Raw genomic sequence first — 15,955 nt, forward strand, 5'->3', positions numbered from 1 at the left:
AAGAAACATTCAAACTACCCGCGACCACTTATATAAGTAAGTTACAACGACCTCTTCCTATCGAATCGCGGATTATGCTTCCCGACACACGTAGCTTTCTCTTGTACGGTTGAATCACTTGAAGGTGTATAGTATATGGTTATGAACGTGCACCAAAATTGATCGACGCACTCGCGGATTCGTAATGAATACTTAAGCGTTAGATTTTGATGTTATATGAACTCCGTGTGGTCAGAGAAAATAGGGGGGAAACATTGAACACACGCAAGAGGTTATCTAAGTTCGCAGCACAAAGTACAGTTGACCCGACTGTCGATATCAACACCACGCACTCTGCATATTCTGCATGATCAGTCCACCCTCCAGCAGCGTTAACTTCAGGGTCGTAAATAGTAACAACAGTGCCCTCGCGAAAGTATTTACACTCGTCCTGTTAAGGAACATTTATACCCAAAAAAACATTGATACTAGAAGCGTGCAGTTATTCGAATCGACCTATCAAACTGCATTAAAATTGTCGAGTTCGGACAGAACTCGATAAATCTCGGGCTATCGAACTACTTCGGAATTGTTCGGAACCATTCGGCCTAAGACGTATCAGGATCCCGCTCGAACTTGCAGTTCTTTGACACTGTTTAACAATCCCGAATGAGTTTTTCATACGCTCGTACATGGATGATAATATAGATATTTTTTATAAAATAGCTCAATACATAAATTTTACATATTAAGTATTACTCGATGAACATATTGACCAATTCGTTTTCAATAAAATGATAATCGAATTTTTATTTATTTTTTTTCTTTTATAACAAAATTTGAAGTATATATTAAAATTTTCTAGTATAGATAGGTTTGTTCTATAATCGTAAATAGGACAAATTTAAGCGTGATAATAATGTAATTTGTTAAATTTTATGAAATTTAATAAAATTAGTACACGCCTGTTGTCGTTGTCTTTTTTGAAACATATTAATATCATATACGACACTGTATTTCTAGTTTTTCAGTCATTCTCGTGAAAAGTCACGTTTACGTGTCAGTTATTATCTTCTATTATAGGAAGGGGTAATTAAGGCCAATTGATAAGAATATATCTTGTACCCTTCCGTATAGTGTACTAACATTATTATTGAATTTATGCTTACAATTACGATAAATGATTTCCGAACTATACCGATTTGTATCGTTTATATAACTAATCAGTTTATTTTGCGTTTCGTAGAACACTTTTCTACATTAGTTAATCGTACGACTTTTATCTTATGCTGCACAAATTGTCTTTAATTGCAGTCATTTAAGTCAACCTCGATTATAAGGTGATAATTCTCATTTACATATTTAAACATATCTATAGACATACATACGTACAAAAATTCTACGACGATTTTATAACGGCCGAGATAAAAGATTAAAACCGAAAAACATGTTAAATTTTTACATAAATTGAATTCTAAAAATATTTTATGCGTACTGTAATTATAACTATAGTTGCATTTAAATTACTTTTTTCGTTAAATTTTTCTCGTACAAATAAACAAATAGACGTATTATATCTAAATAGCACTGACTATAAAACGATCGATACGAGGCATTAATTTTATTATTAAATAGTAATTAGTGGCATCGTTATTTACAATTGAAATATTAGAAGCATGACTAAAAAACTCGAGTTTAATATACCAGATAAGTTAATTGTATATAAAATTGAATTCCACATTAGAGTCGTGGTTAGATTCCGTAATCCTCGTGGTAATTCTATTATTCTTACATGAATACATTAAATCATTATACGAGTATAGGATTCCGCCATGTTCTTGGTTGCATTGTTGGTGAATTCGCATAAAACCTCGGCAACAGAAAAATTGGGAAAGTAGACCAACTGTATAAACTGTGCCGATAATTACAAATACGATAAAGGAAATTCGTTTGTATGAAATCGAAAATAGTATACTGGAACTCATTACTTGTAACCACCCGCTATTTATTCACCCATTGTCTTTTTCGTCCGTCAAAGTGAGATTTTTTTCAACATAATTGTTTATTGATATTACCGTGATAAATCCAATTACACTCTTCTGTGAAACGTTTAGGAATCAAATCGTTCACCGAAGGAATATACATAGAACGAACCGCAAAATAATGGAAATCTTGCAGTATCCCGAAGCATATCGTGATCACGCCGTTGTCGATAATTATCATGGAACCGAGGTTAAAATAAGAAAAACTATATATAACCATTTTTTAATAAACTCCATATTTAAACTTGCGTATATAAATATTAATTATGAATTTCTCTGAAACTATTCATCGATGTGAAATAATACATTATTAATTGTTATTTAAATATACATAGTTGTATTTAGTTCGAGGTATGAAAATAATGTATAGACTGTGTGAAGTACCATATTTTATGATTCTTATTATTAGGTGCCAGACCCATATAGGTGGCTGGAAGATCCTGATTCCGAAGAAACCAAGGCATTCGTTGATGCTCAAAATGCTATTACTGAACCATATTTAGCATCGTGCAAGGCACGCGAAGACATTCGTGATAGATTAAAAGTAATGTGGGATTTTCCAAAATATTCATGCCCAGCTAAACACGGGGATTATTATTATTTCTATAAGAATACTGGTTTACAAAATCAAAGGTAACGTGTGTAAAACATTAATTCAATCACCTTACTATAATACATGGATATTAATTCTTCTAGTGTTCTATACGTACAAGATACATTGCACAGCGAACCAAAGGTGTTTTTAGACCCAAATACTTTATCGGAAGATGGCACTGTGGCAATTAGTAGTAGCAAATTTAACGAAGATGGTAGTATATTTGCTTATGGATTATCTAGTAGCGGATCTGATTGGTGTACGATTCATTTTATTAATACAAAAACTGGTAAGACCAACATAGTTTACTTATGGGCAAATGTTTACATTGAAATATTTATTATGCCATTCTATAAACAATATTTATATACAGGTGAAAAATACCCAGAAATACTGGAAAAAGTCAAGTATTCCCCTATAACATGGACTCATGATAATCGCGGTATATTTTATGGATGTTATCCTGAGCAGGAAGGCAAAGTTGATGGTTCTGAAACAAAAGGTAATAGAGACCAAAAGTTGTGCTATCATATTGTGGGTACACAGCAATCAGAGGATGTTGTAGTAGTTGAATTTCCCGAAGAACCATTGTGGAGAATGTGAGTAGCACAATTAAGGATATGTTTTAATAAAATTTACTGATAATGCAATACTATTTCGTATAAACAATACGAATTTAATGTAATTCATTCGTAAAAATTTTCGGTTTTATGTTGTATGTGTTCCCCATATTACTAGAGGTGCACAGGTTTCTGATTGTGGAAAATGGCTAATTATCACGCCTGTGAAGGATTGCAGAGATAATTTAGTATACTTTACGGAATTGAAACCAGGAGCAAAATTAAATGATAAATTACAATTAACGCAAGTTGTTCATAAACTTGAAGCAGATTATGAAGTTAGTCATATGCAGTATACATATTTATTTCTTTAGTTTTAACCTTTTCACTATCTTGAACTACTCATTCTGTACAGTATGTAACGAATGAAGGCGCCAAGGCTATATTTCGGACAAACAAAAATGCTCCAAATTATAAATTAATAGTTATAGATTTATTGGATTATAATGAAGAGCAGTGGGTCGATTTGTTACCAGAACACGCTAATAATGTATTAGATTGGGCTTGTGCAGTTAATAATGATCAATTTGTAGCTTGCTACATCGAGGATGTTAAGGTGAACATAGATGATACAATGATTTAATAAAAGAGTGGGAATATTATTTATATAAATAACATTACAAATTCTCTTATTCTAGAACATTTTACAATTACATAGTTTAAAAACTGGCGAAATAATCAGAACATTCCCATTGGATATAGGCACGATAGTTAGCTTAGCAGGGAAGAAAAAATACTCCGAAATATTTTATCAGTTCACGTCCGTTTTAATTCCTGGTATTATATACCGAGTTGACCTTAAAAATGATGAAGAACCGCAGGTTAGTGATATATAATTCACGAAAATATTTGAAATAACAACAATTTGAACATCAGACGATTATGTATGTGTACAGGTATTGCGAGAGATTAAAGTGAAGCACTTTGATCCAAGTATGTACAAGATCGATCAAAAGTTTTATACAAGCAAAGATGGTACAAAGATTCCGATGTTTATAATAATGAAGCACGTAGGTACTCACAGTACTATTGTTATGCTTGCACAAAGCAAAGTATGATAATAATGAACATTTAATTTAGGATGCAGTTGTTCATAGCCCTATGCCAGCTTTACTGTGTGGTTATGGAGGTTTCAATGTAAGCATTCAACCTACGTTTAGCGTAACAAAGCTAGTTTTTGTCCAGCACTTAAATGGAGTACTGGCGGTCGCAAATATTCGTGGTGGCGGGTAAGCTAAGAAAACAATGTTACTAAATATACAGTGGGTCAAAAGAATCTCCGAACGCTTCATTTCTAATGTCTCGATTTTCTTCAATTTTAAAGATTTTGAAAAATAATAGTAACTTAAATGAAAGTTAGTTAAAATTTTTCAATTAGTAACGTATTAAGTGCAAGCTAAAGATAAAGTTAGCAGAATTATGGTTAAAGAAAGTTTCCATACGATATACAATTTCTGAGAATAGTGTAAACACACAAAGGTTAAATGACACGTCAGGGAAAAATTTACGACCGATGAACGTTAATAAACAAAGATCAGAAATGTGTTTACAATTAGCTCGCGAAGTTACAAAAATTATATAATTTTGACATTTCGTTTAGGTAATGTCGATAGACACGTCATTAAAGTTGATCTTTCGATCCGTGCCTTAGGGGCAGCTAGAACGAATATAAAATGAAGAAATAAAAAACAATTTCTCGGGAAAATTCTACAGTCGGTAAAGAAATTCATTTCTGCAATGTTGTATATTGTAGATAAATAGAATGAGTTCGCATCTTTTGAAAATTGAAAGCGCACAAATCGTTTATAAAAATTATTAATTAAAGTCGTATCGCAAGCGCGTTATTTTAAGAACGATTAAAACCACAGTACTGTTTAGCGTGAAAAATAATTTTATTTTTTAATCGGACGTACAAGTGACGTGACTTTGAATAAATCCAATCAGAAGGTGTAATCTAAAACTTTGTATGACGTGAGTAGTGTTAGTACATATAGTTGCGCATAAAAACTGAATCATAGTCATATATTTGTAAGTGAAGTAGCGATCTGAAGTGCACAGCGATAAAACTGAAGGATTCGATTCTTACACAATGTGACCAAACAACTCCGCATACTATGAAACAGGGAGACGTTTTAGAGAGAAATAGTTGGTCACTACAATGACGAAACGAAGACTCTTTTAACTCATTGTATAATACTATTTACTACACAGAATGTGATAATTTATTTTAGCGAATACGGCGAAAAGTGGCATAACGGTGGACGATTTTTTAACAAACAGAATGTATTTGATGATTTCCAAGGTGCTGCCGAGTATCTCATTGATAATCGTTATACCACATCTTCAAAATTAAGCATCTTAGGTGGCAGTAACGGAGGTCTGTTGATCGCTGCATGTATAAATCAAAGACCTGATCTTTTTGGCGCTGCGGTTGCTCAAGTCGGGTAAGTTGGTACAACGGATTAGTAATATTTTATAAAGCTTTAATTTTATATATAAATATGCCGTGCAGAGTGATGGATATGTTGCGTTTTCATAAGTTCACGATTGGCGCTGCATGGGTATCCGATTACGGTAGCTCCGACGACCCGAAACATTTTGAAAATCTTTTGAAATATTCCCCATTGCATAATGTACGGGTCCCGGAGAAAGGACAATACCCAGCTACGTTATTATTGACTGCAGATCACGATGATCGTGTAGTTCCATTGCATAGTCTTAAACTCATTGCAACTCTGCAGTGTACACTTGGAAAATTACCACAACAAACAAATCCTTTACTTATCAAAATAGATACCAAGTCCGGGCATGGAGGTGGGAAACCTACTATGAAAGTGGTTAGTTTTTAATCATTACATAAATATACAACCGTTATCTTTTTTTTTTTATTATTAATACCTTTTACTATAAAATTCTTATTATTTCAGATTGCCGAAAGTACTGACATTTTAGCATTTATCGTGAAATCTTTGAACTTAGAATTCGTATGGTAACACATAAAGAGAATATTAATATTATTTACATTTTTTACATAATTCAATACATTCAATGCATTTAAAAACATTCTGCAAAACACTGTCTTGAAATATTCTAAAAAATGTTTGTCCGTAAATTATTTTATAAAACGAAAAATTTTATCGCAACAAATAACAATATATTGTGCAATTTACTAGTGTTCGTACTTTACCCAACTTATATAACTGTTTTTTAGATTTGCTAGAATAAATAATAATATTGAACTCAATAACAAATAAAATCGATGTATGAATTTTTTTATTAAATACTAAATAACATTTTTATTAAATACTAAGTATACATTTCATTATTAAAGTATGACATTGGTATTTGGTGTCTTACATATTTCTAATATTAAAGAAATAAAAAATATGATATAATGCGATGCGGGTATCAATAAATTCGCCTTGTCAACATTTTTTTCTTAATAATGTTATAAGGAAAAATTACATATAAAATGTAGTAGAATCTAAATTTTTTACTTTCTGTATCACATTCAATGATATTTGGATCTTACGAATGGCTTTCTATTCTATTTTGTGTTTTATATTATCTAATTCAACATTAAAATTGTTGAAACATAATGAAACTGGTAAATTTGTTGCATTTAGACATATGTACTGTGGTGATTCTATTATTCCTTTAAATGAGAAACCTGCTTATCGTGATTTTACATATAAATAAATATAAAACATTCGTTTAGTCGTATCATGATATTACACTTTCAATAAATTTTTATAGTATCTCAATGAAGCAAAGCTCGCACAAACACAGTGCATAAGCATAGATTTTCATAATTGTTTTAAACTACGATTTTGTTTATTTCAATTCGAATAAACATTAGTTATAAAAGTTTTGTAATAAACACTTCGTATTAAAAATAAATATAACATCACTATTATATACGCGTAAGTGAACACGTATATTTTGTTCCTAAACGGCTTATACTTTTGTAAAAAATTATACCTATATGATTATTAACTAATACTTTATAAGCCGTCGGTAAAAATGTTTTTATAAAAGCGATGAAAGTTCTGTAATTCTTATCACTACTAACATCACATGTGCAGTACCCTGAATATGACTAAATCATGGCACGTGATCGTTCTCGCATAATGGTCAAACGCAGACAAGACAATTGATATCAACAGATGGACTTGAAATTTAAGTTGTAAGTTCGTCACAACATTTGCTGATCTACATCGGTAGTAAACAGCGCGTTGAAAAATTGTGAAAACAGTTTACCTATATATTGTTCCTCTTTGACCGGCCACATGCCCTCCAAGAAACCAATATGGCCGCCGCGTGATGTTACTACGACAGCTACCTTCTTGGTTTCCGATATTTCTTTCAAAGGAATAGCTGATTATTTAAAAAAAGAGGATATTAATTTCATAAAACTATTGCCTTGGACAGTAAAATACTAAAATGTGGCAAAGCGAATTACCTTGAACTGGTTGAAATGGGTCATCAGCAGCGCTAAGGCATAATAACGGTACATCAATCAAATGTAATTTATCATGTATGGTAGCATTAGAATAGTATTCCTCCACGTCTCTGTAGCCAAACTGTTTCACCGTAAAATGCGAATCAAACTCTCGCACGGTTTGACTCTAACAAATAAGGGAAGGTGTTATTCCAGTTAATAGGATAATGCCTGTAGAGTTTTTACACGAACGGACTGAATTTGTTAAGCTTACTTTAAGAAGCGTGTCAATATCGACATCAAAGAAGCCTGCATCCGTCGCGGAATGTAAACGCTCTATGTTCTTGCGAAGCGTTCCAGCCAAATATTTATTTATCATTAAATTAAAATAATTCTCTTCCGTATTTTTCGTCGCGGCGAAAACATTCCACGGTACAGAGATTAGAAAGCATCCCCTCAGTTTACCGCTCGCCATTACTCCTTGTTGAGCTAAATAATTACCTAGAATTAATCTGTAAATAGACGCCCGATAAGAAACATTGTCACGTTATATCTTGCTCCGTGATTGGCTCTGACCAGATCGAAATTAATTGACCACTCAGGACGCCAGTTCTCTGGTGACGAATCACCTCGGGCGTGGTGATTTTTAGTTTTACGATTTCTCAGATTGCCACTCTGTTCGCGGGATAAAGAATGCGCGCCAAACAGCTACAGGTTAAGTTTGCGTCGACACGAAACACGAAGTAGTGGGGGGTGTGGCCAAACGCGTAAAGGTGGGAAAATTCCACGGAGTCCTTGAGCGGCCAATTGATTTCGATTCGGCATAATAAATAATTTATGCGTATAAGATGGCATTCGTACCCTCCCATCGAGATTCCCGTCGCTCCAAGCGGTACTTGAGGATTTAGTTTTTTTACGTGTTCGATAACCTCGGACAAATCGTCGCTGTTTGCCGCGCAATACATTCGTGGAGTCTGCAATCACGTGATCACCAGTTACAGTTTCTTTTAGTAACACACTGCTCAAAATAAATCGGGGATCACGCATGCAAATAGCTTTATGGATAGAATGTTTGATTATAGGATGTTATAGGAGTTTTTTATTTTATTGTTACAGTTCGTAAGCCGCACAAGGCAAAAGAAAAATGGTTTCGTCGTACCTTCAGTTCCACGCCTCCTAATCCTCTGTTGTTGAAGATTACGCATCGTATGCCGACTTTTTTTGCAGACGAGACAAGACACTTGATGTATTCCGCTTGGCTTGCACCGGTAAGTCCTGGCAAAATAATCACTATGGGCGAAGTAGCGGAGCTTCCCTCTTCTGCCCAATCCAGTGCCACTTCACCTCCGTCCGACAAGGTTAGGATTTCTCTGTGCAACAATTAATTAATTAGAACAAGAAACTCACGTGGCCGCGGTAAATAGCTTGCAATCATTTACTTTTATGCAAGTGGCCATTAATTTTAGTTTAGAAAATTGTGTGACGTAAGAAGCAATAATATTATACCGGGCTGAGTCATAAGTAATTCGCCGGTCCAGGTTGTGAGTCATAAACTTTTTGGGAGATTCCAAATGACTTGGATTCCACGGCTTGTGGGCTTCAGAAACGAATTTAGCATACGAAAATAAGATAAAAGGTTCATAATCAAGGTTAAACATATATACGATAGAACTTTTTTTCTAGTTACATTCGTCTTTGTATCCTAGTAACTTTTATGGTAAAGTGTAGTCTATCGTAAACTGTTTGAAAGTAATATTTTTTGCCTCGTGCACGACCTTGCCGTCTGTTATGTAAACACTATTTTCTAATGCGCTTGAATCGATCCAATGCATCTTCATAATGAAAACATACGTTTGGAAAGTTTTTAATACGTATCTTCGATAATTCGCGTCTGAATCGGTAATGACAGGTTATGCAAATACCGAAATGGCAAACATGCATGATCTGCACTTGAACCGAAGGTAACAATGTCACATCGGACGTATATTTATATGCACTACTTTCCTTATTTGGTGTTAATGGAAACGCTATTAGAAGATAAACCGAAATGCCGTTCACCATTTTGTAATCTGAAGCTTCGTTACCGAAACGTCAGCAATTAAAGTTTACTGATACGACTTCAATCTTTATGTGCCAATTATATTCCAATCAGCTGGTTACGCTTACACACGAGAAAGAGACATGAACGTGCATGATATTCACACACGGAAATACTTGGATTGCTTACATCTCGATAACGAAACCTCAGATTGCAAAATAGAAGGGAACCTTTTGACTTATAACGACACGAGGAACTGATCTTGAAAAAACGTACGATATCTTTTCGTTTAACACCTTCTCCATAAATAACTTTGCGTGTATTTTTCTTTATATCTTTTTTTCGTAACTGTGAGGTTAAAGGTAAACTTACCAACCTGCGATAGTGAATTGGTGGCATGATTCGCGATCTGAGAAGACTCGCTATAATAGTTTGTGCTCTTGATTCGAAGCACCATAACGTCGGCCAAAATTTGTTCCTGACAAGTGGTACACGATCTTCTAAGAACGATCGGAACGGCCCATTCGCGCATACCAGCATCGGCGTCTGAAATAAGTACGGAATAGCTCGTTATTTCTATCGATCGGTACAAGAAACGAACAAAACTATCGCGACTCTCAACTTATGGTACGCGTACTACGTAAATTAGTGCGGTGTTACAAATCACATAATTTAGTTGTTCTTGAAAGGGAGGAGGGTAAATAATCCACTGTTCGTGTAATATTTTTATCGAGACACCTCACATATATGACGATAGCACAAATTAATATATTTACTTGAATTTTGTTCAATAGTCGACGCTTTTTATCAGCATATAATTAATAAGGAACAAGAAGATCGTTGCAAGTTCTTTTAGAAGACAATGCTCGAGTTAATAAAGAAGAAAGAATTCTTCGTTACTTGTTGACGCAACGTATCATGTTGATAGCCTATCAGAGGAATAACGAGCGCAACGTGGATTATTTCCTCTTGATGGCAGTCAAATAAAGCGTTACAAGCAGTTTTCTCAGAAATTAATGAAAGCAGATTTTATCTATTTTTTTTTTCTTTTTGGGAATTAAGATCTCTAGATTAAAAAAAATTAATCTTTGGATTATTGTAACTTTGTGATAAGAAGTCGTCCAATAATCTTCCTCTAGAGGTCGTAACTCTACTTTTTGCTGCCTCTGGTACCTGGGATTAGTGGTTAACATCTATTAGCAGCACAGAAGAAAATTTGAAAGACGTATCTTGTTCGATCTAATTGCAAGAAGCGCCGAGGACACGGTAGCATTTGTCGTTGGGGAGGAAAACATATCACGAAATTGATGAGACGACCGGTGAAGCAGAAATCCAGAATGATGATTCGGTATGGCCAGGCCAGTGGTTCTCAACTTTTGAACCAAGCAAAATAAAATTTTTCATAGGGTAAATTTCGAGCCGATAAATATTTAATATGATATCGAGTCCATTCAAAACATGACGTAATTTGTGAAGGGCTTCTTCAGCTATCGGTGTATCTTATCGTTGCAACAGCTTCAGAAACGGTAGTTATACCAATAGATAGCTCGATCTTAGCAGAAGTGGACAAGCTATCACGGTATTAATTGCCATGACATTGTTTGTGAACTCTACAGATTGCAGGTTAAGTGCACGAGTCCTTAATAAATACTCAAACCCGATTTTCTCGAAAATAGAACCACTCGCGAGCAAAGGACAATAGTAGAGATTGGTTAATTTTTAATCCATCAGATTTTTGATAAATAAATAATTAAACAAGTGCAAGTAATTTCTTTTGCCCCAGTTCGCGTTGAGAGTCGCTGCCTTAAAAGACCCAGTGTGTCAGTGGGGGGTTAATTTCGCACTTACAGTCGATTTTCATCTTTCGTTACTACGCTCGTGCTCGATTGTTTTTAAATCATAAAAGTTTCTTTTGAATCGCAAAAATGATTCGAAGCTGTCCTGGCCTCTCGTACGACGAATTAGATGTACCAATAAATCCGTCTATTCAAACATTGTATTATTCTTGACGACTGGCTATTTGGTGCGTGCGATGTTACCTGTTCCGGCGTTTGCGTGTGTGTTTGCGGGAACTGGCTAGCGCGCACTCGCGCGCGTACACGCACTGACCCGCGCGCAATTCGTCCGGGGCGAGTGCCTCGGAGTTTTAAGGTCAAATTAATAAATCATGCATCTCCTCGTGGCTCGTACTGGCTACGAAGGGTCGTACAAGAGTTCGAACTATTCATATCGCGGAAATCCTGATAATATATCAGAGTTAAGCATTTCAGACACTTAAAGCGCGCGATAAGACGAAAGAAAAATTTTTCGTACTTTGGAGCCACTCGATAATTCGAGACAGTCGTGCCAATATAGCGAGCACCGAGGCAAACAAATCGCAGACGATGAACCCGATTTTGTCTCAATAAATGCCTTTCCGAATAAAAGTTTATCGGGCAATGAACTTGACGATGAATTACACGCGTGACGATAGTTTTTTTATTATTATTATTCTGTTCATACAAGGCACACTAGAATTAAAAATCATATTTCCTATCGAGTATGGGTGAAATTATCAAAAAATTTCTACATAGTTTCTAAATCATAAAACTTTTTTTATTTACGAGTTTACTGCATCGAGGACGGATTGATAATCGCAGGCAAAAAAAAAAAGCACGACAATTGCGAGACAATTAATGCTGATGTACGTTTAACAAGTATCAAATATGGTGACTATTGAATCAATCCTGTGCCGTCAATTAGACTTTTTATTTCTCCGATTGCAAATCAAAGAACGTCTGGACGGTCGTATGCACCGGCTAGTCGGTGTCAATAACCCGTCAATTTCACCGGTACGAAAATAAATTGAAGGTTTCAAATTCCGCGAGCGAAATTTCTTAACTGTTAAAACGATATCTTCAATAGAATCAAGGCAGACACGATATACGCGTGACTTCGAACCAAACGCGGCGTTGATTGAGCTTAATGAAGGTTAAAAGTCTGCGGATAAACGATAACGGCTCTACTACGGTTTAATTTGAAATTTGTACGAAGCTTAAAAACAAAAAAGAAAAAAAATCACCGCGTGCAACCATTACCGTGGAAATTTATTCACCGGTACTTATTAATCTCGCAATATTTTTCTTCACCGATATTTATCAATTTCGCATTATTTATATACGCCCTAGTTACAGGCAGAGTGAGACGTAAGTTCTAGAACCACGGTCGATCTGCAAGCTACAATCTTCTCTTGTCATAAAAATTACAATCATTAAGGAAAATTCATTCTTAACGCGGAAACAATGCTATGTTAACAAAAACGTTACGAACGACAGCTCACTCGTTCTTCTACGACCATATAAATAATGGAACAGTTTGCACGGTCGATACGTTCAGTAACCAATTACGTAGATGGTTCGTGGACAGTCATTAACTTGTTCGCTCGTTCGTGTGTAGATTCACGCCCGACAGGACATTTTTTCGGCCAAGATGAATTTACAAGACGGTTAGGAGGGAAATAGATGCGCCGGGCTTACTCACTTTGACGACTTCGAAAAGATAATATACGCAGAATCCGACGCCCAGTAGCGCCCCGTAGTAGGCCGTTGGGATGTCGAGCAGTGGCTCGAGCACGTTCAGCATCGTTATACTCTATCGATACGTTCAACTGACTGTCCCGGCACTGTTACGACGTAAACGCCGTTGATCGTCAGGACCGTTGACAATCCTTGCCCGTCGAATGCCGGTAGCCAACAACCGATCGTGAAGCTTTCGTACAGATTCGCGCGTCCGCGCGCATGACGTTCAAATAATTGGATGGCCAACTAGCTTACTAGCCGAGCGACCGGTACCGATAGCCGCGGTGCTGTACAGACGTATAGACTATAGATACAGCCGAGTTTCGTTCGCGCGCGCACCAGCGGATCCGCTCCCACACTTATAAAACGCGCATCATCGATGCCAACCTACATGCACGCCGCGCTGCGAATACACGAGCCGTGCCCACGGTGTGTAACGAGTTACGTAACGACAACGTGAACTTTTGTATCGGCACTCGTAATGCAGCTGCACTTGTTTCGACCAATCCACTGTCGTCGCAGAGTGTAAACGCGGTCATCGTGGGGTGACAATCGTTACACATACATAGTACAAAGTGGAAACTAATTACATTCGTATTTTCCGACAACGCCGCGACGCAAAGGCGTTTGGAATTTTTTGGTTATGACGTTTGCCGCCATTTTATTCCTCGAAATGATATCAGCGTGACTTTCAACTTTCGGATATCGGCGTGATCCGCGAATATACGGTAATCTTTCGAGCGAGAGGGCCGTTAGCGATCTACCGAGTTTAATGACCGAAATAGTGTCTTGCTTTGAGACGATGCAGTTTTAGTCTGACCAATGAAGCCGCGTTTACACGTAACGAACGCGACGGAGAGCCGACGACTGCTCGCGTTTAATCGCGATCGTTCGTGCAATGTATACAGGGTGTTCGGCCACCACTGGGAAATATTTTAATGGGAGATCCTGGAGGTAAAAATAAGACGGAAATCAGGAATGTCAATTTGTTGATCGAGACTTCGTTGAAAAGTTATTAACGTTTAATGTTCCGTCTGTAGAACGGTAATTTACACGTGATAGTGGTTCTCACTCAAAAAACTGTAAGGCTGTCGATGAGTCAGTAAGTGGAGTTTCTCATGCTGAGTGAGAACCACTATCGCGTGCACGCAGCTGTACGCAGATTGCCGTTCTACAGGCGGAACTTTAAACGTTAATAACTTTTTAACGAAGGCTCGATCAACAAATTGGCATTCTTGATTTTCGTCTTATTTTGTCCTCCAGAATCTCCCATTAAAATTTTTCCCATGGGTGGCCGAACACCCTGTATATCACTTAATGCAGTGTTTCTCAAACTTCAACTTCATTCAGATCTTCTCGATGAATAGCTTTGCATCTTTTCATTAAAATTTTGTACACATTTAGTGAAACACTGCACACAAGTAAATGTGACAAAATTAGCAGACTCTCCTGAGTCTATTTTAAAAAAGTAATTATTTTTTGTTATCGAATATTATCTGTTAGATAAAGGCATATCGTTACAAACGAAAATGACCAATACAATTTGCTATCTTTTATGACTTTGCACAGAAATAGGATGGACAATGATAAATATATTATCAGTACAAAAACAATATTGATAAAACTCGGCGAAAAATTGGTCTAACCTAAATTTCATGAGACGATACTGCTTCTTAGAAATTAAGTGGCAGATGTTAGATTTAATTTTGATACGTCTGCCTTATTTTTTTTCCCAAATCATTCCTAAACTTCTTTTTTCGAACGAAACATATTTTCGTACGTGGTGTACGATTTTAGCTGTGACTCACCGTACGTATCATTTCACGATATACCTAACCTTGCACACCGTAGGTGCTAATCACTATAATTTGCTTAACAATGCTAGTGATAAAAAATTACTGAACAAATTGGCGACATAATTGCAATTTAAAACTTCTTTCCTTGGATTATAGCAAGATTGCATATAATATACATATAGTTTTTTGTCTCTGAGAACTCGTAGGCAGTTTGAGAAACACTGGACTCAATGCGTGTTGCGTTTACCCTTGATAAATCGCGCCCGTTTCATGAAACATTATGACACACGATATCTATTTCTAGGTAAACTATTGTCTCACAAATACGTCTGGATGAATATTATCTCAGTTTCGTCACAAATCTGTGATTAAATGATTGTGAGTGAGTGAGTGTTTCTAATGATTTTCATATTTCATTTGATACGTTGTTTAAAAAAAAAAAAGATATACGGTAGCACTTTTAAAACAAATTTTAGTAAATATATTATAAATTAATATGGTAACCATATATGAATTTAATGTGGTAATAACATAATAATAGCGTGCTGGGAAAAATGGTCTACCGTTTTCTGACCACACACGTCTTTTTAAACGTGACACGCCATAGTTTCGTAAATCAGAAAATACTATAATCCTATATGTCTCGTATTTCTTAGCTCCAGACATGTAAACACGCAGATACGTTTGCGGTTAGGACTGTGGCAACGATCACCGCCTGTCCAAGGAAACAAGATTGCAATATGCTAAACATTAACGATTAGAAATTAAAATATAATTACCTGTTTCTGACATCATATGAAAAATCATATTCTCTTGGTACATTGGACATGTTTACAAAAAATTTTGTTTCTCGATTCCGTCTTGCTGTCATTGATACGTCTATATAA

The 15,955-nt window shown here is 35.8% G+C and overlaps 2 protein-coding genes across 2 annotated transcripts; one reads left to right on the forward strand and one right to left on the reverse strand.

Moving 5' to 3' along the window:
* The first annotated feature begins 1,219 nt into the window (after positions 1-1,219).
* Positions 1,220-6,374, forward strand: LOC122398127 (prolyl endopeptidase). The gene is made up of 14 exons (XM_043397749.1): positions 1,220-1,319; positions 1,803-2,016; positions 2,094-2,211; positions 2,431-2,654; positions 2,718-2,905; positions 2,990-3,215; positions 3,355-3,514; positions 3,592-3,792; positions 3,875-4,057; positions 4,133-4,246; positions 4,317-4,465; positions 5,468-5,680; positions 5,749-6,073; positions 6,164-6,374. The coding sequence occupies exons 2-14, from the start codon at positions 1,934-1,936 to the stop codon at positions 6,227-6,229; spliced, it is 2,250 nt and encodes a 749-aa protein (XP_043253684.1). The 5' UTR covers positions 1,220-1,319; positions 1,803-1,933; the 3' UTR covers positions 6,230-6,374.
* A 215-nt stretch (positions 6,375-6,589) lies between these two features.
* On the reverse strand, positions 6,590-14,125 carry LOC122398112 (phospholipase ABHD3). The gene is made up of 7 exons (XM_043397715.1): positions 13,235-14,125; positions 10,092-10,261; positions 8,837-9,047; positions 8,539-8,651; positions 7,952-8,189; positions 7,699-7,864; positions 6,590-7,613 (listed from the first exon to the last, which is right to left on the reverse strand). Exons 1-7 carry the CDS (start codon positions 13,334-13,336, stop codon positions 7,432-7,434), a joined length of 1,182 nt encoding a protein of 393 aa, XP_043253650.1. The 5' UTR covers positions 13,337-14,125; the 3' UTR covers positions 6,590-7,431.
* Positions 14,126-15,955: the final 1,830 nt, after the last annotated feature.

Source organism: Colletes gigas, unplaced genomic scaffold (genome assembly GCF_013123115.1).
Source record: "Colletes gigas isolate AHSC1104 unplaced genomic scaffold, ASM1312311v1 Colletes_gigas_Sc00011, whole genome shotgun sequence".
NCBI classification, from domain to species: domain Eukaryota; kingdom Metazoa; phylum Arthropoda; class Insecta; order Hymenoptera; family Colletidae; genus Colletes; species Colletes gigas.

Coding starts and splice junctions, on each gene's coding strand:
- LOC122398127 (XM_043397749.1), top strand. CDS start 1,934: ATGAAATCGAAAATAGTATACTGGAACTCATTACTTGTAACCACCCGC. Junction 2,906..2,989: donor TTTTATTAATACAAAAACTG/GTAAGACCAACA, acceptor ATTTATATACAG/GTGAAAAATACCCAGAAATA. Junction 4,466..5,467: donor GCAAATATTCGTGGTGGCGG/GTAAGCTAAGAA, acceptor AATTTATTTTAG/CGAATACGGCGAAAAGTGGC.
- LOC122398112 (XM_043397715.1), bottom strand. CDS start 13,336: ATGCTGAACGTGCTCGAGCCACTGCTCGACATCCCAACGGCCTACTAC. Junction 10,262..13,234: donor ATCTTTTCGAAGTCGTCAAA/GTGAGTAAGCCC, acceptor TACTTATTTCAG/ACGCCGATGCTGGTATGCGC. Junction 7,865..7,951: donor ATATTGACACGCTTCTTAAA/GTAAGCTTAACA, acceptor CTTATTTGTTAG/AGTCAAACCGTGCGAGAGTT.